The following is an 18,514-nucleotide window of genomic DNA, read 5'->3' on the forward strand; positions in this document are numbered from 1 at the left end:
CTGATATAGCCCCCAAAAGGGACAAAACCCACCAGGAAGCTGAATATAGAAAACCGTGAAATAAAGATTATACATTTAAAGTAGTAGTCTCTTTAAATGAATCTGTTTTGTCTCAAAAAGAAACAACACAACACACTGGCTCTTTAATTAGATAACTAATAACGGAGCTAATATATTCTCCCTCTTCTCCCCCATATAACACAAAAAGGTTTTTAGGAAGATCAAGACTGTCTACACGACAACAGCCATAAAAGATCTAAACAGCAAACTACATGCTGTATGTACACACAGATGCGGTCTTTGCAGCTCTGGAGAAGAGGGAGGAGCTGACCAGGCTGTGAGAAGCTGCGCCATTAATCGAAAGCATGCACCTCCCAGCCGACAGAACAACAGAGCCTGCAATAAGCAAATGCGAAATAGTGCAAAAAGTAAATGCAAACCCAGCACTGATCCCTAACATGAACCTGTAACCCTAAACACATTTCCTAGCAAAAAAAAAAACTACCTCCAAATTGAATCACTACTCATGGCTACGACACCCACTACAGCAAATAAATTTGTAGCTGCATTGTTGCTGCTGGACCTCACAACAGCAGCAACACTTCAAAGAACTCAATAGTCACAAGATTGTCTCCTGTGAGATTGTAGCTACAACAACATCATCTGCATTTTGGCCCATACATTGTTGGCAGATACCACAGACCCCAAATAGAAGCTATAAAAATAAATAAAAAAGTGACATGTTCACCTGTTGTACACCAAGTTGTATAACTTATTTGGCTAGTTAAAGGGACAGTGTAGTCAAAATTAAACTTTCATGATTCAAATAGGGCATGTGATTTTAAATAACTTTCCAATTCACCTTTACCATCAAATTTGCCTTGTTCTCTTGGTATTCTAAGTTGAACTCTAAACCTAGCTAGGCTCATATGCTAAGGCTGTCTCTTATCTCAGTGCATTTTTACATAGATATATGAATATAGAATATGATTTGCACATTAACATAGTGTTACAATAAACAGAACCCTGATATAGCCCCCAAAAGGGACAAAACCCACCAGGAAGCTGAATATAGAAAACCGTGAAATAAAGATTATACATTTAAAGTAGTAGTCTCTTTAAATGAATCTGTTTTGTCTCAAAAAGAAACAACACAACACACTGGCTCTTTAATTAGATAACTAATAACGGAGCTAATATATTCTCCCTCTTCTCCCCCATATAACACAAAAAGGTTTTTAGGAAGATCAAGACTGTCTACACGACAACAGCCATAAAAGATCTAAACAGCAAACTACATGCTGTATGTACACACAGATGCGGTCTTTGCAGCTCTGGAGAAGAGGGAGGAGCTGACCAGGCTGTGAGAAGCTGCGCCATTAATCGAAAGCATGCACCTCCCAGCCGACAGAACAACAGAGCCTGCAATAAGCAAATGCGAAATAGTGCAAAAAGTAAATGCAAACCCATAAAGGCCCTAAATAAAGGTATCGATGCAGAGGCCCTACCTCACAAGACCCTTAGGCTATGGAGGGATAAACAATAATGGAATCTTCTCTTCCAGAAATAAACTAGAAACTGGCTCAGAGAGAGCAAATGGATATTTTGTGCCTCTAATAAACTAAAGCCCAATAAGAAATTAACCCCTTCATATTCATGAAGGGAGTTAAATTACTGTCTCCTGTCACATGCTAACAGTGCCTGCCTTCTGCCTTAACAATCCCCACTCAGGATTATTTGAATCCCATCAATAAATAGCAGATAACCCAATATATTTTCAATGGCTCTAAAGTGCCAGCCTCCTAGCCCCAGTACAGTAGGCACTTACCTGCATCTAGCCATCCGGCAGGACGACTGCTCACACAACGTGGAAAAACGCCAACTCCTTACAGAGGTCTGTGAAAAAAGAAAGAGTAAACTTAATCAGGCTTTCTATACTAGGGCAGCAACATGTTAGAAAAACGCAGTAAGGCCCACCTCAAGTTCCTAACTGCTTTAAAGCCACCACTGCCCTACTGAAGAGACTAACATGGAGTACGGCTACACCCAGTCTTGAGAGGAAGTCAGAATAAACCTACTCCGGCATTCAAAATAAAAAAATCTTGATTGAAGTTCAATTTTCTTCAGACACCAAAAACTTCACCTCCTCCATGAACAGAGGCAAAGAGAATGACTGGGAGTTATGGGTAAGGGAAGTGACATATATAGCAGCTTTGCTGTGGTGCTCTTTGCCTCCTCCTGCTGGCCAGGAGTGATATTCCCACTAGTAATTGATGATTCCATGGACTCACCATATCTTAGGAAAGAAAGTATATTAATATATAATATAGCCGTGCTGGTTATGCAAAAAAATTGAAAGTTGCTCAAAATTGCATGCTCTATCTTAACAGTATTTGCACTGCCCAGTAGCTAATAAAAACCACAACAAAGTTTGTGCATTAAATACATTTCACAACAGCAGCACAACAATGTTTGGTACTTTAGCCTTGCAGATCCCAAACGAAAATTTGACTGTGTCCTTATAGAAACTTGCAAACATGTTACAATTTAACAAAACTTTATTACATAAATACATCAACCTGAAATGTATTTAATATGTTAAACATATAGTGGCTGGTATTTTAAAAAAATTAATACATTTTTTCTAAAAGTCTGTTTATGTGGCCTGTGAGATTCCTGTTCTGTCCAAAGAGTTTTCACATGACATTGATACATGGAAAATAGTTAAACCAACATTAGAAAGCGGACTGGTTTCTCTAGAAAGGGTAGCATCTATCAATATGAGGAATTCAGAATCAACAAGGTGGGAAGGAGGAAGTGTTGGGAGAGGTTTATTTAAATTTTTGAATTAGAAGTATTACATAAAAGTAAAGGTGTGAAATTCAATTGAAAAAATAAAAACCCTTACCACATGAAGAATTTTATTTTCTGTTTCATAAACGGTGCACTCCTAAGGGAGGAAACAAATATTACATTAATTTTACTAATATACAGTGAAATCATTATTATTAAATTCATTTTCTTAAAATTACGAATATAACAATAAAATAGACACATCATGAGATTTATAATTGATACACTTTATTATATATTAGGCCACTTCATCCATCAGTATTCAAAAACGGTCTTACACAGTAAATTAGGATGTTTCGCAAAAGGAGAAAAAAAGGAAGTCTCTAGTTCAAACAACATTAACACTTGAATTTAAAGACACTCTACCCTTTCACAAATCTACTATATCAGTTTATCCTTAGTGAAAACAGTTTTTTTCTTTCATTCATTCATTCATTCATTCATTCATTGTATCTGATAAAAGGAGGCACTAACAATCCAACCAATCATAATGTGTATCTTCTGAACCATTAAGCAGTATATAAGTGTACTTTTGTGCCTATTCTTTGCCAGGATCAAACATATCCTCATCAACTGAATTAGCTAGGTCTGTGTGTTTTACATTGCATTTTGTACAGATATGGTTACCACTTTCCCAATACAATGTAACGACACATGGGTTACAGTGTATTGGCATGTGTTGTAGTACTCTGACAGCAATGTAAAATGCAAGATTTAAAAAGGAATGTCATCTTGTTTTATAATTCTTAAGCAGCAATGTATTTTTATCAAAGCCTAATAACAACATGCATTTCCTTGCTATTAACACTTTTTATGTAATGTACCCTTGTGCCTCAATCTGCTTCTAACAAAATATAATGACATATTGCACTGATTATAATAAAATATTAACAGAATCTTAAAATCATAATATTGTGATGCCCAACCTGTGAATGCAACAATGTTTTCAGGATAAGATAGCTTCAGGGATTACTGCTGCTGGACAATGTTGGAGTAGGCAAACTTCTATTAATCTTGTGGAGGGAATTGCATTGCCTTATGTTAACAATTCTGTCTCTATTGCTAAAGTCATACTTTAACTCCAGCCTATAAAGCCAGCACTGATCCCTAACATGAACCTGTAACCCTAAACACATTTCCTAGCAAAAAAAAAAACTACCTCCAAATTGAATCACTACTCATGGCTACGACACCCACTACAGCAAATAAATTTGTAGCTGCATTGTTGCTGCTGGACCTCACAACAGCAGCAACACTTCAAAGAACTCAATAGTCACAAGATTGTCTCCTGTGAGATTGTAGCTACAACAACATCATCTGCATTTTGGCCCATACATTGTTGGCAGATACCACAGACCCCAAATAGAAGCTATAAAAATAAATAAAAAAGTGACATGTTCACCTGTTGTACACCAAGTTGTATAACTTATTTGGCTAGTTAAAGGGACAGTGTAGTCAAAATTAAACTTTCATGATTCAAATAGGGCATGTGATTTTAAATAACTTTCCAATTCACCTTTACCATCAAATTTGCCTTGTTCTCTTGGTATTCTAAGTTGAACTCTAAACCTAGCTAGGCTCATATGCTAAGGCTGTCTCTTATCTCAGTGCATTTTTACAGTTTTCCACAGCTAGAGAGCGTTAGTTCCTGTGTGCTTTATACATAATGTGCAAAGTAATCACTGATGTAAAAAGTGTATTAATATAATAGTGTTGGTTATGCAAAACTGGGGAATAAAGTAAAGTTATATAGGAAATATCTATCTTTTCAAACAATAACAATTCTGGAGTAGACTGTCATTTGTAATATTTTAGGCAAATCTAAAGACAACCCTACGATCCAACTATCCCATCAACTGAGCCATTAAGAATACTTAGCTTTAATGTGGCCCTACTGAATACTGCACGTGAAATATATATGAAATGAAAGCATTTTTTTTATTAATAAAATATCACTCTTTGCAACTTAAAGGCATATTCCAGCCTAAATTAAAATGCACATGGGTGCATTTCAGTTTTGAATAGAAGCATTTTTGTAATATACATGTATTAGCAAAAATGCTTCTAATAAAAGCTATAGCTGTTTCAAACGTGTATTTAAGTATGCTCCGTGCACCAGCATTTTAAACACAGCACTTGCTCAGCTCATCTAGTAATTACGCAAATGTATTAATGGCTCACAGGATACAAGACCTATTGGTGTTCTGAGCAGCTGCAGTACTTACAATGCTCGTTCACTGACAATATCTACCTATGCTTCGCATGCACGCGGAGAGAAAAATACTCACACTAAAACAGTGTCAACTTTTACCAGAAGCAGGTTTGCCAATACATGTATCACAAATATGTCTCTATTCAAAGGTGTAATTCATCTATGTGCATTTAAATTTTGACTGGAATGTCCCTTTAAATTGGAAATTCTTTCAGATAATAATACTGTAACATATTATATACACACACAAATATAAATATAAAATATCCAGCAGGCCAGCACTCACGGTTCGAGACAAACAAACAGTTTGTTTGTCTGACGAAGGGGCTAAAACACTGAAACGTTACATTAAAAGGTAACACTGAAAATCCTGGCAAGTGCATCCTTTCTTTGCTTGATCCTATATATATATATATATATTGCATACAAGGGGGAGAAGCACTCTAACAGGAACGAACAACAGCTCATCAGCTAGTTCTCTGGCGATCTACCACCTGGAGCAGCCTCTTTTAGACCAGTGAGCTTTTACATTGGAACTATCCTGAAGCATATCAGTCTGACCCCGCCAGTCAAGGTTGGTCCAGTCCCGAAATACCAGGCAATTCTCCTTTGAACAAGGAACATGACAACCCCAGACGATCGTTTCGGCCTATTATGGGCTTCATCGGTGAGGTGCAGCCACATTCCTCTAAGCAGCACTGGCCAAGGAGTCCATATCTGGTTGCCCCTATCACCCATAGGGAGACTTCCCTAGGGTCATAATTAATTTGCATACAAGGGGGAGAAGCGCTCTAACAGGAATGAACAGCAGCTCATCAGCTAGTTCTCTGGCGTTCTACCACCTGGAGCAGCCTCTTTTAGACCAGTGAGCTTTTACATAGGAAAACTATCCTGAAGCATATCAGTCTGACCCCGCCAGTCAAGGTCGGTCCAGCCCCAAAATACCAGGCAATTCTCCTTTGAACAAGGAACATGACAACCCCAGACGATCGTTTTGGCCTATTATGGGCCTCATCGGTGAGGTGCAGCCACATTCCTCTTAGCAGCACTGGCCAAGGAGTCCATATCTGGTTGCCCCTATCACACATAGGGAGACTTCCCTAGAGTCATAATTAATTTGCATACAAGGGGAAGAAGCGCTGAGGCCCATAATAGGCCGAAACGATCGTCTGGGGTTGTCATGTTCCTTATATATATAGTTTTAAAGTGACAATATTTGCAATGATAATAGTCTTTATAATTCTCTTCGAACAAAAAATTAACAACTTTTCTACAGCAGATAACATATTTAATTGTTTTCTCCCAAATTCACAGAAATCACATTGTTTATGTATCATAATGCCTGGAGGAAATACAGTGCAGCGCTGCATTTACCAGTTGATCTAGTATTCCAGAAAAGAAAGTGGTTCAATACATCAGTGCTTTAAAAACATCCAGTAGCCTGGGTTTCCCAACTAAAAATTGAAGAAAACAATATAATTTATTGTATAGGGATTATACATGAATAATAAATATCACCAAAACTATTTTAGAAGGCAATGCGAATGGAAAAAATATATATAGTGATTCAGACAGAGGATTCAAAGGATATCAAAAGTAAGAACTAAGTAAATTTGATAACAGAAGTAAATTAAGTTTTTGAACATTTCACACTATCTGAATCTGAAATGTGGGGTTTTATGTCCCTTTAATCACATTGTAACATGCAAGTATGGCTGCTGCACATTATAAAAATATGTTTATTAACCCCTTAACGACATACGTCCTCAAAAAAAATACACTTAACGCCTGAGGACGTATGGCGTACGTCCTCAGTCTGGAAAGCAGCTGGAAGCGATCCTGCTCGCTTCCAGCTGCTTTCCGGTTATTGCAGTGATGCCTCAACATCGAGGCATCCTGCAATAACCCCCCTTGGCCATCCGATGCAGAGAGAGCCACTCTGTGGCCCTCTCTGTACCGGACATCGATGGCCGGTTTCGTTGGTGGGTGGGCAGCCATCGATGGGCCGTATGATGTGGAGGGGGGCGGGATCGTGGGCGGGAACGCCGGGTGCGCGCGCGTGCACGAGGGGGCGCGCGCGCGGGGGTAGGGAGCGGGTGGGAACCACTACACTACAGAAAAATGATGGGAGAAAAGTGGCAGTGATTGCCAAATATATTTAAATATATGTCGATCTAAGAGATCTGGGAGGGGGTGGTGGATTGGTCTTTTGGGGGGGGGCAAGCTACACTACAGAAAATGATTTAAAAAAATAATAAAAACATGTTTTACTATAAACTGGGTACTGGCAGACAGCTGCCAGTACCAAAGATGGCTACTAATAAGTTAGAGGGGGATGGGTAAAGAGCTGTTTGGGGGTATCAGGGAGGTTGGGGGCTAAGGGGGGATCCTCCAGAGCAGCATATGTAAATATGCCTTTTTTTATTTATTTTTTATCAAGGATAGCTTTTTTTTTTAGTACTGGCAGACTTTCTGCCAGTACTTAACATGGCGGGGACAATTGTGGGGTGGGGGAGGGAAGAGAGCTGTTTGGGAGGGATTAGGGGGTGTAATGTGTCAGGTGGGAGGCTGATCTCTACACTAAAGCTAAAATTAACCCTGCAAGCTCCCTACATGCTACCTAATTAACCCCTTCACTGCTAGCCATAATACACGTGTGATGCGCAGCGGCATTTAGCGGCCTTCTAATTACCAAAAAGCAACGCCAAAGCCATGTATGTCTGCTATTTCTCAACAAAGGGGATCCCAGAGAAGCATTTACAACCATTTGTGCCATAATTGCACAAGCTGTTTGTAAATGATTTCAGTGAGAAACCTAAAACTGTGAAAAATTTTACTTTTTTTTTTATTTAATCGCATTTGGCGTTGAAATGGTGGCATGAAATATACCAAAATGGGCCTAGATCAATACTTAGGGTTGTCTACTACACTACAATAAAGCTAAAATTAACCCTACAAGCTCCCTTCATGCTCCCTAATTAACCCCTTCATTGCTGGGCATAATACACGTGTGGTGCGCAGTGGCATTTAGCGGCCTTCTAATTACCAAAAAGCAACACCAAATCCATATATGTCTGCTATTTATGAAAAAAGGGGATTCCAGAGAAGCATTTACAACCATTTGTGCCATAATTGTAAATAAATTCAGTGAGAAACCTAAAGTTTGTAACAAAATGTGTGAAAAAGTGAACAATTTTTTTTTATTTGATCGCATTTGGTGGTGAAATGGTGGCATGAAATATACCAAAATGGGCCTAGATCAATACTTTGGGATGTCTTCTAAAAAAAAAATATATACATGTCAAGGGATATTCAGGGATTCCTGGAAGATATCAGTGTTCCAATGTAACTAGCGCTAAGTTTGAAAAAAAGTGGTTTGGAAATAGAAAAGTGCTTCTTGTATTTATTGCCCTATAACTTGCAAAAAAAAGCAAAGAACATGTAAACATTGGGTATTTCTAAACTCAGGACAAAATTTGGAAACTATTTAGCATGAGTGTTTTTTGGTGGTTGCAGATGTGTAACAGATTTTGGGGGTCAAAGTTAGAAAAAGTGTGTTTTTTTCCATTTTTTCCTCATATTTTATATTTTTTTTTTATAGTAAATTATAAGATATGATTAAAATAATGGTATCTTTAGAAAGTCCATTTAATGGCGAGAAAAACGTTATATAATATGTGTGGGTACAGTAAATGAGTAAGAGTAAAATTACAGCTAAACACAAACACTGCAGAAATGTAAAAATAGCCTTGGTCCCAAACGGTCAGAAAATGGAAAAGTGCTGTGGTCATTAAGGGGTTAAAGGGACACTGAACCCAATTTTTTTTCTTTCATTATTCAGATAGAGCATGCAATTTTAAGCAACTTTCTAATTTACTCCTATTATCAATTTGACTTCGTTCTCTTACTATCTTTATTTGAAAAAGAAGGCATCTAAGCTTTTTTTTTAGTTCAGTACTCTGGACAGCACTTTTTACAGGTGGATTAATTTATCCACCCATCAACAAGGGCAACCCAGGTTGTTCACCAAAAATGGGCCGGCATCTAAACTTACATTCTTGCATTTCAAATAAAGATACCAAGAGAATAAAAAAAATTTAATAATAGGAGTAAATTAGAAAGTTGTTTAAAATGTCATGCTCTATCTGAATCACAAAAGAAAAAATTTGGGTTCAGTGTCCCTTTAAATGTTTTTTAAAATGCCATTGGCTTCTCTCTCGTGTCTGAAATATCTACTCAATCACCCATTTTGTCCCAATTACGTATTTTTCCAGCTACCAATATACTTCTAAATAGGTGATTGTGTGATTTCCCCTCCACCTGTCTGACCCATTTCAAAAGTATCTCTATTTATATACAAACACATTTCTCTGCATAAGTGCTTCTGCCATTTTATTTCTCCTTAGGTTTGGATGATAAGACACTGAAAGCAGACAGTTCCACAGACAGCAGCTAAATATAGATCAGTAGGGTTCTGATTTTAAAACACTGTTTATAGGATAGGATTAATGAATCATTAGGTTTTACATATTAACATTCCTAAAATATTTTAAGCTGGTAAAATGTCTTGTATTTGATCTTTAACTTGCATTACAAGTTGATTATACGGCTCTAACCACAACAGCTGTAAGCATGTACTAAACAGCCTCAGTGTAAAACTGAGTAGAATCATGCTACGCGCCAATGGGGGAACTCCAATTTCACTTCTACAATCATACACTGAAAGAACAAATAAATAACACAACAGTATGGCAGTGTGCATTACAATAAGAATAACTACACATGTTTGCAATGTCTATGTATATTAAATATATGACAGAAATGAATGACCAATTATCCTAATAAAATGTTCAAGCAATCCAATTTAACCCCATACAGTACCCCATTTTACATTGGAAGAGGCCTAAACTCAAGTTAATTGACATGAGCAGTTGTTTTCCAGTCATCACTATTTCATCCTATTTATTGTTAAAGCTTTAAAGGGACATAAAACCAAGATCTTTGTCTCATGATTCAGATAGAGCAACTCATTTTAAAAAAACTTTCCAATTTACTTCTATTATATTTTCTTTGTTTTCTTGTTATCCTTTGAGCTTGTGGTCTGATCTAATCAATCACTGAGAAGAATATTTCAGGCTCAGGTAAATTTCCCAATCCTGAAAAATTAAATTTAAAAATAAAAATGTATGACTTAGATAGAACTTGCAATTTTAAACAACTTTCCGGTTTACTACTATTATCCAATTTGCTTTTTTCTTTTGATATATTTTGTTGAAGAACAAACCTAGGTAGCCTGAATGGAGCTTAGGAGCGTGCACAAGTTTTTAGCCATCTGGCAGCAGTATTTGCAACAATGTGTATAGCAATGTTATACATAATTGCAAACAATGCTGCCAGATGGCTAAAGACATGGCTAAAGACACACAAAATTGATAAAAGTGAATCTGAAACTTGTATAAAATGTCATGCTCTATACAAATAATTTCAATTTAATTTTGACTTTAGTGTTCCTTTAATTATGATGGATCCTGTTAGACTCTAAGGAGGGAGTTGAAATAAGGGGGCAGTCTGCAGAGGCTTAGATACAAGGTAATCACAGAGGTAAAAAGTATATTAACATAACCGAGTTGGTTATGCAAAACTGGGGAATGGGTAATAAAGGTATTATCTATCTTTTTAATCAATAAGAATTCTGGAGTAAAATATGTCCCTTTAACGGAATGCCCTCTAGCTTCCTGCAGTGTAAAATCAGCAAATATGTTTTATTGCAAATAAAGGAATAGCAGGGAATTAAAATGAAAGCATGTTTTTTCCTTATGCATACCAAAAAAGTTTATAGAAAATAGTTTTTAAGTTAAATGCCGATTTAACGGAAATATGAAATATTTGGTTGGACATGTTTGCCTTGAAATGCTAAATAAACAACAATTATATGCTCTAGACACCTACATAGATATCTTAAAAAAAAATAATACTATAGGAATGAGGCAAATTTGAAGAAGTAAATTGGATACTTTTTAAAATTGTATGCTTTGTCTGAAAAGCAAAATATTTTTTTGGGGTTTCATATCCCTTTAACACAGGATATCTAAACACTTGCTTTTTTTTTATTTCAGCGCTAAGAAAGAAAAAAAAAATATGAAACAGAAATTTCTAATTTTGTTCTTTTAAAATGAGTGAGCTATATGTTTAATAAACCAGTGGGAAACAAAAAGCAACATAAATTACAATTAAAGGGACACTGAACCCAAAATGTTTCTTTCGTGATTCAGATAGAGCATGCAAATTTAAGCAACTTTCTAATTTACTCCTATTATCAATTTCTCTTCATTCTCTTGCTATCTTTATTTGAAAAAGAATGCATCTAAGCTTTTGTTTTGTTCAGTACTCTGAACAGCACTTTGTTGGTGGATGAATTTATCCACCAATCAGCAAGAACAACCCAGGTTGTTCACCAAAAATGGGCCGGCATCTAAACTTACATTCTTGCATTTGAAATAAAGATAGCAAGAGAATAAAGAAAATTTGATAATAGGAGTAAATTAGAAAGTTGCTTAAAATTTCATGATCTATCTGAATCATGAAATAAAAAATGTGGGTTCAGTTACCCTTTGAGGAAAACTGCTTCTGTCAAATGAATGAACCTCATAGGTTACTCTAACGTGAGTACAGATCATCAGTCATTAGAATTACATACTGTGTATAATTGCTATGCAAAAATAAAAAGTTTATATTGTAAGTTAGAAAAGACTGAAAAGGATGAAAAACACAACAAATTCTATTTTTGTTCATTCTAAATATAGAAAATGATTATTTCACTCAAAAAAGAAACAAGATTTGATGATTGACACACTAACACCGTATTAAAGTTGTTCTGCTATATCAACTATCAGTGATGAAAAGGAAATGGATAACAAAAATAAATGGTTTACTAGGAACTTGACTAAAGGTATTGTCTAGGGGTCATTTATATTCCAATACCTGCCAAATTACACATCAACCTGTATTATCTTACTTTTTATTTGTGCTCCATAAAATGTTGTGGTATTTTTTTCCCCAATATTACATGGAACTTCAATGAACTGTGTTGATTACAAAGTTAAAACTAATTCCATGTTAATAAATTGTTAATCATTTCTATTAAAGTACAGGGTTTAATTTGAGTGTGTTTTTTAATCCCTAAACTCTATTACAGAGCACCCAAACATTTTTCATATGAAAAGTAGGTGATATTATCTAGGGGCCACATTACATTTTACTCACACTTATACTTAAGATAATGTCCCCAAAATAAAGTATATCTATCGTATTTTAAGAATAAATAATACATAGGAAATACATCAACAACAATGAATTTGACCTAACTGCATATATGACTCAAATTTACAAAATTGTGTACAATCACACATCCATAAATCCCTATTAGAATTAGACGGAAAAGGATGGAATACGGTCTGCTAATGACAGCATAAAAATTAAATATTCACTCCTTCCAAAGAGCACAAGGAAACCTATACAGTACTTTGAATAAGGGATGATGCTTACATTATAATACTCTCATGCTATTACACTTGCAAATCACAATATAAATGATTTTATATATATATATATATATATATATATATATATATATATATATATATATATATAAAAATATATATAAATGCATATACACACACGCGCGCGCACACACACATATCCTATATAATAAAAGGCCAGGTATGTTTGTCAGATGCAGTCATGTGCAGTAAAGACTGCATGAGGACAAACATACCTAGCCTTAAGCAGCAAAGAGGATGGGTGCCGTAGTGGGGGGCGTGGCCGGGTGGTAGAGCCATGATGGTAGCGTGGCCGGATGTGCGCATGAAGGGGGCATGATTGACAGTAGCCCCCATGATGTGGGCGTGGTCAGGTGGAAGTGTGCATGGCCGAGACACAGTGACAAAGAGGAAGGAGAGAGAGCAAAAGAGGGGGGGGGGGGGGAGAGGAGAGAGAGCAAAAGAGGGGGGGGAGAGGAGAGAGAGCAAAAGAGGGGGGGGAGAGGAGAGAGAGCAAAAGAGGGGGGGAGAGGAGAGAGAGCAAAAGAGGGGGGGAGAGGAGAGAGAGCAAAAGAGCAAAAGAGGGGGGGAGAGGAGAGAGAGCAAAAGAGGGGGAGAGAGAGAGAGCAAAAGAGGGGGAGAGAGAGAGAGCAAAAGAGGGGGAGAGAGAGAGAGAGCAAAAGAGGGGGAGAGAGAGAGAGAGCAAAAGAGGGGGAGAGAGAGAGCAAAAGAGGGGGAGAGAGAGAGAGAGAGCAAAAGAGGGAAAGAGAGAGAGAGCAAAAGAGGGAGAGAGAGAGAGAGCAAAAGAGGGAGAGAGAGAGAGAGCAAAAGAGGGAGAGAGAGAGAGATAGAGAGAGCAAAAGAGGGAGAGAGAGAGATAGAGAGAGCAAAAGAGGGGGAGAGAGAGATAGAGAGAGCAAAAGAGAGAGAGCAAAAGAGGGAGAGAGAGAGAGAGCAAAAGAGGGAGAGAGAGAGAGAGCAGAAGAGGGGGGAGAGAGAGCAAAAGAGAGGTCGGAGAGAGCAGAAGAGGGGGGTGAGAACAGAAGAGGGGAGAGAGAGCAAAAGAGAGGGGAGAGAGAGCAAAAGAGAGGGGAGAGAGCAAAAGAGAGGGGAGAGAGAGCAAGAGGGGGGATAGAGGGGGAGAGAGAGCAAAACAGAGGGGAGAGAGCAAAAGAGAGGGGATAGAGGGGGAGGGAGAGCAAGAGAGGGGGGATTTAGGGGAGAGAGCAAAAGAGAGGGAGGAGAGAGAGAAAAAAGAGGGGGAGAGAGAGAGAAAAAAGAGGGGAAGAGAGAGAGAAAAAAGAGGGGAAGAGAGAGAGAAAAAAGAGGGGAAGAGAGAGAGAAAAAAGAGGGAGAGAGAAAAAAGAGGGGGAGAGAGAAAAATGAGGAGGGAGAGAGAAAAAAGAGGAGGGAGAGAGAAAAAAGAGGGAGGAGGGAGAGAGCAAAAGAGGGGGGAGGGAGAGAGCAAAAGAGGGGGGAGGGAGAGAGCAAAAGAGGGGGGAGGGAGAGAGCAAAAGAGGGGGGAGGGAGAGAGCAAACGAGGGGGGGAGAGAGCAAACGAGGGGGGAGAGAGCAAAAGAGGGGGGGAGAGAGCAAAAGAGGGGGGGAGAGAGCAAAAGAGGGGGGGAGAGAGCAAAAGAGGGGGGGAGAGAGCAAAAGAGGGGGGGAGAGAGCAAAAGAGGGGGGGAGAGAGCAAAAGAGGGGGGAGAGAGCAAAAGAGGGGGGAGAGAGCAAAAGAGGGGGGAAGAGAGCAAAAGAGGGGGGAAGAGAGCAAAAGAGGGGGGAAGAGAGCAAAAGAGGGGGGAAGAGAGCAAAAGAGGGGGGAAGAGAGCAAAAGAGGGGGGAAGAGAGCAAAAGAGGGGGGAAGAGAGCAAAAGAGGGGGGAAGAGAGCAAAAGAGGGGGGGAAGAGAGCAAAAGAGGGGGGGAAGAGAGCAAAAGAGGGGGGGAGAGAGCAAAAGAGGGGGGGGAGAGAGCAAAAGAGGGGGGGGAGAGAGCAAAAGAGGGGGGGAGAGAGCAAAAGAGGGGGGGAGAGAGCAAAAGAGGGGGGGAGAGAGCAAAAGAGGGGGGGAGAGAGCAAAAGAGGGGGGGAGAGAGCAAAAGAGGGGGGGAGAGAGCAAAAGGGGGGGAGAGAGCAAAAGAGGGGGGGAGAGAGCAAAAGAGGGGGGGAGAGAGCAAAAGAGGGGGGGGAGAGAGCAAAAGAGGGGGGAGAGAGCAAAAGAGGGGGGAGAGAGCAAAAGAGGGGGGGAGAGAGCAAAAGAGGTGGGGGAGAGCAAAAAGAGGGGGGGGAGAGAGCAAAAGAGGGGGGAGAGAGCAAAAGAGGGGGGAGAGAGCAAAAGAGGGGGGAGAGAGCAAAAGAGGGGGGAGAGAGCAAAAGAGGGGGGAGAGAGCAAAAGAGAGCAAAAGAGGTGGAGATAGAGCAAAAGAGGGGAGAGTGCAAAAGAGGGGGGAAAATGTAGACAACTGACCCTTCAGAGTACTGACTGACAAACCCTTCTCCAGACCACCCTGGAGAAAGGATAAAAAATTCAGAAACCCCCCCGCTTAGACAAAACTAAAACCCTAGAGGTGATATTGTCCGACTGAAACCAAGCTAGGGACAACTGAGATCAAGTCATCAGAGCATTACAAATTGCTCTCAACTCCAAGGTGTATAAAGAGGAGAGCAGAAACTTCTGAGTCCATAATCCTTAAACAAGACCCAGACAGCTTACCACAGCAGGTTGGCATCCGAGTTCACATCACCCAAAAATATCTCCAGAAGCACGCACCCAGAGATAGATACTCCTGAAAAAATACTATGGAAGAAAGTCTCATGTCATCTGATCTAAATCTATCCTTTAAGACAGATCTGAAAGTTCTCCATGTCATGGAAAATAGCAAAAGGAATGATGTCCATGGAATACCATAAGACCAATTCCCTCCATACACAGGGTTACAGAAAAGTGAAGAAATATCAACTGCAGCTAAATCCAAACTCCCAACCTCCTGGTTGGAAGATGGCTAAGCTATCCACCCTTGTGGATAGAACAAGGGAACTCTTCTCCAGATTCATTTCCCATCTCTGGAAAAGAAGATTGGACAAGATCTCTTAAAAGAGAGTTAGCTCGAAGTCAGGATGATACCCGAACTATATATTGTCCAGAAAAACACACTTGCAGGTCTGACTGGGGATGGCGCAAACTAAGAAAACTAGAGAAGATTCCGATTAAGGAAACAATAAATCTCTCAGGTCTAAGTTCGTTATGAACAGGCCCACTAGAACTAAAGGAGATACTAAGATACTACTTTGAAGGACAGAATCTGAAATATATGAGGTAAATACCTATATCCCGTTCCCAAACTGGTACTGGAACTGTCAATCCCAGAGATGAAGACCCTAAATCCAGTTCAAGGAATGCCTCTCATCCTACTTGGATTGCAGATACTCTAGAAAGAGAAATCTGCCCCTAGGAGGAAAACCTTAGATTGGACTTGAAAAGGCATGACCCAAACAAAGTCTCATCCTTAAAAGGAGACACTAGACGTGTGTATTTGGAGGAAACAGAAATAATTGAATCTGCAACTGCAGAACTATAAAGCCTAGGCTGTAGGACTAAACCAAAGGTAGGCTTCTTAGCTGACCATGGATTTCAGCCACAATTCCCAGCGGCTAGTACAGCAAGTCTAATAAGACAAGAAATTGCTCTAAATGAACAATTAAAACTCCAGCTTCTTAACTATGTCAGAAAAAAACTAGTTTATCTCTGCAGAGAACTAAGTTCTCTGATTAAAAATAGAAAGTTCCCTTCTACTAAAGACACTGTGCATTTCAAGAGAGATAGCGACAGGAAATCCTAAAAAGGACGTGAGACAGGGAGAAATATCCTCAGATTCTCTATAACATTCCTGTGAACATCTCACAGCACGTCTAGAACCCTTCCAGAGAGGAAAGAAAAATATAAAACTGATAAAGTTCACAAAACTCAAAAGGAAAGACAACGATAGGGATCGGTGTCATCCAGTCAGCCAAGACCTCCTGAAAATATAAGAGGCTTTGAAGCAAACAACTAAAGGATACCACTTCAGTAACAGATGAAGGAATTATACTGTCCAGATCTGAGATTTCAGCCTCAGAAGCTACCGGCGAATCCTCCTCACTAACTTGAAAGAAGACAAACCTGCGTAACAGTATGTGGAGCAGAAACCCTCTTATCTGAGACTTAACATGTCCTCTTGCCCTTTCCCTGAAGTAAAGGAAAACAGACCAAGCCACAGATACCGCAGAAGATACCTGAGCTTGCAACTTCTGTAAGCAAATGCACTCCTCCAGGAGATTGAGAAGAACCACACGGCAGTGATTGTGACGCCATATAGGCTTGGGACATAAAAGGAGAAAGCTGTGGCAGTGCCTTAACAGCAACATCCTTGGAGACATGAAGTTCAAACCAATCTGTACATTTAATAGCATTTGTGAAATCAAAGGTACAGAAAAAAATAATTGTTTAAATCAATTCTTAGTTGAGCAAGTCTTCCACACAACTTCAGCATCAGTAGAGGGAATTATACTGCCTGAATCCGACATTTTACCCTCAGATGCTCCCAAAGAATCTTCATCCTCAGACTTCTGAGAGGAAATACTTTGATTAGCCAATTCAGGATCAGAAACCCTACTTACTGTTTCCTTAAATTTCCTTTTGCATTTTCCCTGCAGCATGGGAAAAGCAGACAGCGCCTCAGATACCGCAGAAGATACATGGGCAGCAATATCTTGCAAAATAACTACAGACGGAGCATGAGAGGAAACGCAGGGCACTGCATGTGCAGACGAATAGGATTGGGATGCTTGAGGAGAAAGCTGTGGCACATCTGAAACAGGAGGCTCCTGTACAGCATCCGCCTTAGCTAATGATGGCTCAGGGTCAAAAACTCTATAAGCTAAAGTTCTTTCAATACATGAACAAAAAGGTACTGTCGGTTCCACCTGGGCATCAAAACATGAGCTACAGCTAACATCCTGCACAGCCTCCTGATCCATAATACAAAAAGAAGCAAATTAAAAAAAAAAAACTAACTTTTTTTATATCTTTTAACAAAGGATATAATACAGAACAAAAAAACGTTCTTAAATAAATGTTCCCTTTAAATTTACCAAATTAAGAAAACATACCCCAGGCAACCCGCAGCAAACTGAGGGAAAAAACAACCCCATTTACAATCCGGATTTCCAGAGAAGCAAAAACAGCAAGAAACCTTCTAAACAGCAGAGCCATCTGAAATATGGGCACCTCACTCTTGCAGGAAATGAAAAAAGCGCCAAAAAACATCTGACATCTCAGAATCAGAACCTCCCTAAGAGGGGCGGGGTCCTACAGCTGACATAAAAGCCATTATTTTTAACAACTTTCTTGAAAAACAGTCTTAAAAACAGACAATAAAACCCCCCAAAAAAGTACATAAATCTTACGCGTTTCGAAGGTCAGTAAAGCTCTTCAGAGTGCTCTGAAAAGCTTTACTGACCTTCGAAACGCATAAGGGTAGCAAGATTGGGGTCTTTACTTATAAGACCCTTGCTGTTTTGAGTTTTTATAGTGTATTTTAGACCCTTTGTTTTTCTTGGGATTAAGCACCAGACTTTACAGAGATGTGCTCCATTCCTTGCTATTAACACTGAATATCAAAGGGATAGAAAATCAGCTGTATGAACTGTTTATTGGGAGCTGTAAAGAAGAATACCGTTTTGTGGGGTTCTTTATGCGCTGTATCAATACCTCATATATGAGGTTTTTAAATGTGAGTGTGATGTATTAAATATTTTTATTTTGTGATTTTAATAAACAGTATTACACTATTTTGCTGTTTTTTTCTCATTCATTGTTTTATGAGACCCACAAGAACATACAGTGATCGACCTGGGAAAAGTATTTAACCTGG

At 39.1% G+C, this 18,514-nt stretch overlaps 1 protein-coding gene across 1 annotated transcript in view; it reads right to left on the reverse strand.

Moving 5' to 3' along the window:
- CNKSR2 (connector enhancer of kinase suppressor of Ras 2) overlaps positions 1 to 18,514 on the reverse strand; it is a 1,108,533-nt gene that overhangs the window by 877,235 nt on the left and 212,784 nt on the right. Inside the window, exon 6 of the mRNA XM_053705261.1 lies at positions 2,909 to 2,950. Within this exon, the coding sequence (XP_053561236.1) occupies positions 2,909 to 2,950 (42 nt within the window). The remainder of the gene's footprint in view (positions 1 to 2,908; positions 2,951 to 18,514) is intronic.

The sequence above is a fragment of the Bombina bombina genome, chromosome 3, assembly GCF_027579735.1.
Source record: "Bombina bombina isolate aBomBom1 chromosome 3, aBomBom1.pri, whole genome shotgun sequence".
NCBI classification, from domain to species: Eukaryota; Metazoa; Chordata; class Amphibia; order Anura; family Bombinatoridae; genus Bombina; species Bombina bombina.